Here is a 5,395-nt window from a genome sequence, read left to right on the forward strand (position 1 = left end):
CGGGGATGGCAGGTGCAGGGGGTGTGATTCGAGATGCAGGTGGTAAGCTTCTGGCTGCTTATTTTGTTTTTCTGGGACAGGGGTCCAATAATTTTGCTGAAATGAGAAGCTTAGTGGAAGGGGTTCGTCGTTGTTATCAGCTTGGGTTTGTTAGGATTCAGATTGAGACTGATTCTCAACTCCTTGTCATTTGGGTCACTAAAGGAACGTGTAATATTTGGTACTTAGAGGATTTTTGGGATGAATTACATGGCTACCTTTCATGCATGGAGTATACGATGAATCATATTTATCGTGAAGGTAACGCTGTGGCAGACTCTCTATGGGAGTGGGCACTTATTGAGGTTTGAACACGGAGTGGGCAGGGGATCAAGGTTTGCCAAGTAACCTTAGGGGTCTTCTCCGTATGGATAGACTTGGCATCCCCTATCTTCGTACTTCGTAGTGGCTTTTCCAGGTATGTTTTTGTTCTGGTTTGCATTGCTTTATCATTACTTTGTTGGTGTTTTCTTTTGCAGGTATTTTTTTCTTAAGTCTGGTTCTGGGTCTAGGATTCATTCTATCCTTTGTATTTTGTTTAGGTGTCCTTTGTTTTTGATGCCTGGGTTTTGGTCTTTCTGTAACCCCCAAGCATCAGGTTGTAACCACGGTTTTCCTCCGCCACAAGTGAGGGTTATTAATAAAATTGGGAGGGGGTCACTCGTGGACATGTGACCTTCATCTCTTCTTAAAAAAAAAAAAAAAAAAAAAACATTAGTAACGAACAAGTATATGCTATATATTCGCACATTAGCTATACTGGAAATTAAAGCATTTTGAAATGGTTTCAACTTCAGTCTGCAGTGTTAGCTGTGAAGAGGAAACTAGCATATCAGTTGGAAAATAAATATATTATAAACACTTACATATCATGAAAGAATTTGTATGTCTTGATGTCTTCTATGATGAACTTAACAGCACCAATGCAACCCAACACTGCAACAGCTGAGAACCAGGTAGCTATTGCAATATTAAGGAGCTGCACTGAATGGCGAAGTTTGGTGTTCTTGGGCATTCTTCCCGCTTTCAGATATGCTATTGCAGGGAAGACAAAGTCCAGTGGAGTGAACCCAATTGCCCCACAGATGGACACAAAATCCCCAAAAAAGGGCATTGCCGAGGCAATAAGAGTAATAAGAACCATGTAAATGGAAGTGAATGTAAGACGGATGAAGTGTTTTCTCAGAGGAACATTGCTATTATTAGCTTTATTGGACAGAAATCTTTCCTCAAAGTAGGCATATGTTGGCCTGCAATATATCTAAAAAGAACCAATTTAGTTCAAAGAGGCATACAAGTAATAAGAGAAAAACATGTATGACAAAATAATGGGAAGGATCTAGTGGAAAAAACCTAACACTGCAAAAAGTTGGTTTGATGCAGAGTAAGTTTAAAGTTATGTATCTGAATACTCATATGGCCAGTGTCTCTTTTATTTTATTTTTCAGGTATTTTCTACATTCACAATTTGAATTTATGCAAGATTGATATTGGTTGTCACAGTGCAAATTAGCAATAATGTTTTCAGAACATTATTTTCTACTGATTTTATGGGTAAATTATGACACGTTTTTAAAAAGAAATCTAGAAAACTGTCCTGAAAAATATAAACACACAAAAAAAGGGAAGGAAAGTGCAGTATGTTTATTCAACACATGTTACAAAGAGTACCTGATAGCATCCTGATATTTGAATCACGGCAAAGAGATTGGCCATGACAATTGTCCATTCAGGAACACTTAAAGAAGATACTATGTAAGCCTGGACTTCTGATCCAAAAGCCCAGTATCCACAGAAGGCTAATATCCAGTAAGACACGATAATGATAGCGTATGCTGCCGTTACACCTTTATACATGTTCTTCCTTGCAGGTTCTCTTACGGTGTTCTGGCAAGCAAATGATTGTTTGTAGTCACCATATTCATTGTTAAGAACATATGAATTTCAAAACTCGGTTTCAGTTATCAATTTAAAGAGTGGTAGGACATAAACCAAATAGCTAAAAAAACATGGCTTTCGGCAGATTGAAAAAAATCAACCCAAAAAAAAAAACAAAAATTAAATTTAACTTGTTGACGTAAGTTGTTGTGGAAATATATTACTTGTATTTCTGGAAGCATTGCATCTCCAAAGGAAAAGGCAACTACACCAAGAGCATTAAAGGCTTTAAAGATCTTAAGAGAGGAGCTCCCTTGCAAACTGTAACTTACTGTGTTTCTGTCAATCTTTTTTCCTAAAAGGACATGAAAAAAGAAAAGTTAAAAACATAAACTCGGGATGAAGTTGTGAAGTGACTACTTTGAAAGGGAGAGACAGATTCAAGTCATAAGGGTAGGAAGAGAGCAGGCAAAGAGAAGTACCACAAAGCTTACCATTATAAATTGCCACACCAATGGTTGTAGCAGCAAACCCAATCGTGCTGAAAGTGCACAATGAGTTTACCCATCTCAATGAGTGGATGTCAGGAAGCTGAGAGAGAACAAGTTCAAAGGCTCCAAAGAAAATAATGAAATGCTGCAAGGTTAAGGCACCATCCTCCCTAAAGTGTTTATAGACTGCCTGCATAAAGATGGAATAGAACATCACCCCACCTCCAACCCAAAAAAAAAAAAAACTGGAAAACGAAAGAAGAATGAAAAAAGAAACACATACATTACTGTTCTTATCATTTTAAGATTTCCTAACCTTAAGGCTGCTCCCAGCAGCAATTTGAATGGCAATGTTGTTGCCCAAAGACGCCACCTGCTGAAAAAATGCAATAGAGTAATAACCCCGGAATCCTTCGAAAAAAAGAAAATAATAGAGTCAGGTAAGCAGAAAATTAAAATAGAGACGTTAAGTTCAGGTTATAAACAACAAGATCTTTTAATTTTAGTTGTCTAGTCTATGAGCATTTGTAGTTCATGATTGCCATGACTTAAAACAAACTATAGCTCATTCATTATCTAAAGGGAGAAAAAGAAGGTCTGTTGTTCAATAAAGTTGGCCCTTATGTTTTAGGTCGACAATACGATTTGGACTTTCAACTTGTAATTTTCTGATGTTCTGAAATGTACCCAACAAAACAAAAATGTCTCTCCATCAATGACAAGATAATTTACCATCAACAATTATAATGAAGTAAAGGTTATCTTTCTTATTTTTGTGGCTGCTGTCACTATTGTTCTTGTAATTATAAACTGAAATTATTCAGGAGCTAATACCAACCAAAGATGCTCCCTGCAAGTTTTCTGTACGTAATTTGCTTCTTCCCATTCCATCTCCATAACGATGCGATCAGAAGACTAGAATACCAAGTTGCCAATGTTCCACTCACTAAACTACTCACACCTGAAAGGAGGAGTAGCAACAACATATCCACAATAAGGACTGTCAATTTAAGGGAAAAATGCAATTAAAAAGAAATTAGCACTGACCCAATATAGAAGAGAAGAAAATAAAAGGCCATGACTTGAAGCATAGCTTTATATAAATTATCAGTGCAAGAGACTCAATTAGAAAAATAAAAATAAAAACGTAAACTGAATTAAGCTTCTGTTATCCGGGTTCCCCTTACAGGCCTAACTGGGTAGATAATAAAATATCATCAACGAGAAAAATTAATAGTATCGTTTAGGCAGTTGTACACGAATTGGCTATTGGAAAGTGATATTTTGGATTCGGATTCATTTGAAGGTAATCAAGTCCCTAACTACCTGGTAATCAACGAGGCACTTGGAGCCAGCCCAAAAATTTAAAGGAAAATCCGTAGTAGTTAAGAAATGAATAAGAAGAAGAATAGTAGTCAGTACAGAAGTAACGATCATGCTAAGGGAACAAAGATTTTATTTGTAGGATCACCGAGCAAAGCTTGAGAAAGAGTATTTGGGTAAGCAATTCCAGGAGTACTCTGGTTTTTTGGAATTGTTTCTGGTTGAATTATGGGGATGAGAGAATTCTCTGTGCAGGTTCTCTTTTGGGTGCCGAAGAATACCTTGGTCGATTTCCCCTCTGCACTTACTTGTCAAAGGTTTGAGTGTTGCTGGAAGGGTCTTCTCTGAGGTGCAACTACAATCAAAAGTGAGGTTTATAATTTATTGAAAAGTTGCTTCCTTGTCTGTTTTGAATCAACGCCATCAAGCACAATTATTTCTCCTTTTATCGCACTTTAATTACTTGCTTAAAAGAAAGTAATTTTATTGCTCCTATTCTTCTTCTTCTTCTTAGGAACTCAATTCAGTTGAGTATAGCAGTTTTCTATTGCTTAACAAGTTTTCTTGGCTACCAAACACAGAGGGGATAAACAGAGGAATCAAATAGAACTGACCGAGGGGCCAACCGAGTGAGGCAAGAGCAAAGGGCAAGGGAGCGTAAGCAGCAGGAGTGGCAATCGTGGTGGCGACATGGAAAGCCGCGTGCTTCCATGTCCCTCTTCCATCCACCTCTCCGGCTTCTTCTACACTATCTTCTCCACGTTTCTCTGCTGTTGCTGCTGTTGGTGACGGCGGTAGCGAACTCTCTAGCGGCTGAGAAGAATACTCTGAGAACATTGCAGCGGGTCAGCTAGTTAGAATTTTGCAGTTGAAACTGGCACAAACCATAGAGTAGCGGTAAGAGGAGTCCATTCATAAATGAAACTCCTTTTCTTTTCTTATGACCTTTCGTTTTGTGAACATGCCGGTGACGAAAAACCGTGGGGAAGTTTGCAAAGTCAAAACGATTACGTAATATCCCTCGACATAATTCAGAACTCTATAAAATTTAGTCCCAATAATACTGTCATTCCTATGAATATGATTCCATGTATTTATGTCAACGTGTTTACACCCGAGTTCTGGGAAGTTCAGAGAATAGATGCCTGTCTGTAACAGATTGTCTGGTTGCCATACCTTTTTTTTTTTTTTTTTTCATTTATTTCGTTGGTTTTTGGATTGTTATGCTGCAGAGTGAACAAGCATTAGTGTCAAACTTGAACACTTTCCCCGACGGGGGCCGGGACGGCTCTTCAAACAGCGACGTGTTGGAAGTGAGTGACACCGTTATTCTTCATTACTAGCTGTAAAGGCGACTTGTGGCCTGTGGGTGGAGTATTTCGACGTAATATATATTGCTTAATCAATCAATAAACTACTGTTTTACTTTAACCCCGGAAAAAGAAAATCTTAGAGCATTCACATTGGCTTGGCCAAATGAGATGCTTGGTCAAATTTTACATAATTTTACATAATTTAGCTCAAAAATCCTTCACATTGGATTGGACAAGTCTAAAATAATTTAGACTTTTGTTACAGTGGTTGGCTAAAGATGGAAGACTACTATTCATTCATCAAATATTAAAATATTAATTTATCATTCCAAACAAATAAATTAAATTAAT

The 5,395-nt window shown here is 37.6% G+C and overlaps 1 protein-coding gene across 6 annotated transcripts; it reads right to left on the reverse strand.

Moving 5' to 3' along the window:
• Positions 1-283: 283 nt before the first annotated feature.
• Positions 284-4,852, reverse strand: LOC122305284 (GABA transporter 1-like). 6 transcript variants are annotated; one of them, XM_043117691.1, is made up of 10 exons: positions 4,677-4,852; positions 4,346-4,558; positions 4,013-4,086; positions 3,247-3,369; positions 2,725-2,819; positions 2,412-2,598; positions 2,142-2,272; positions 1,711-1,926; positions 906-1,300; positions 284-726 (listed from the first exon to the last, which is right to left on the reverse strand). In XM_043117691.1, the coding sequence occupies exons 2-10, from the start codon at positions 4,441-4,443 to the stop codon at positions 555-557; spliced, it is 1,491 nt and encodes a 496-aa protein (XP_042973625.1). In that variant the 5' UTR covers positions 4,444-4,558; positions 4,677-4,852; the 3' UTR covers positions 284-554. The 6 variants fall into 6 exon arrangements, with proteins under 6 accessions (XP_042973625.1, XP_042973624.1, XP_042973623.1 ...); XM_043117690.1 differs by lacking the exon at positions 4,677-4,852 and having other exon boundaries at positions 4,346-4,613; XM_043117689.1 differs by lacking the exons at positions 4,013-4,086; positions 4,677-4,852 and having other exon boundaries at positions 4,346-4,668.
• Positions 4,853-5,395: the final 543 nt, after the last annotated feature.

Source organism: Carya illinoinensis, chromosome 3 (genome assembly GCF_018687715.1).
Source record: "Carya illinoinensis cultivar Pawnee chromosome 3, C.illinoinensisPawnee_v1, whole genome shotgun sequence".
NCBI classification, from domain to species: Eukaryota; Viridiplantae; Streptophyta; class Magnoliopsida; order Fagales; family Juglandaceae; genus Carya; species Carya illinoinensis.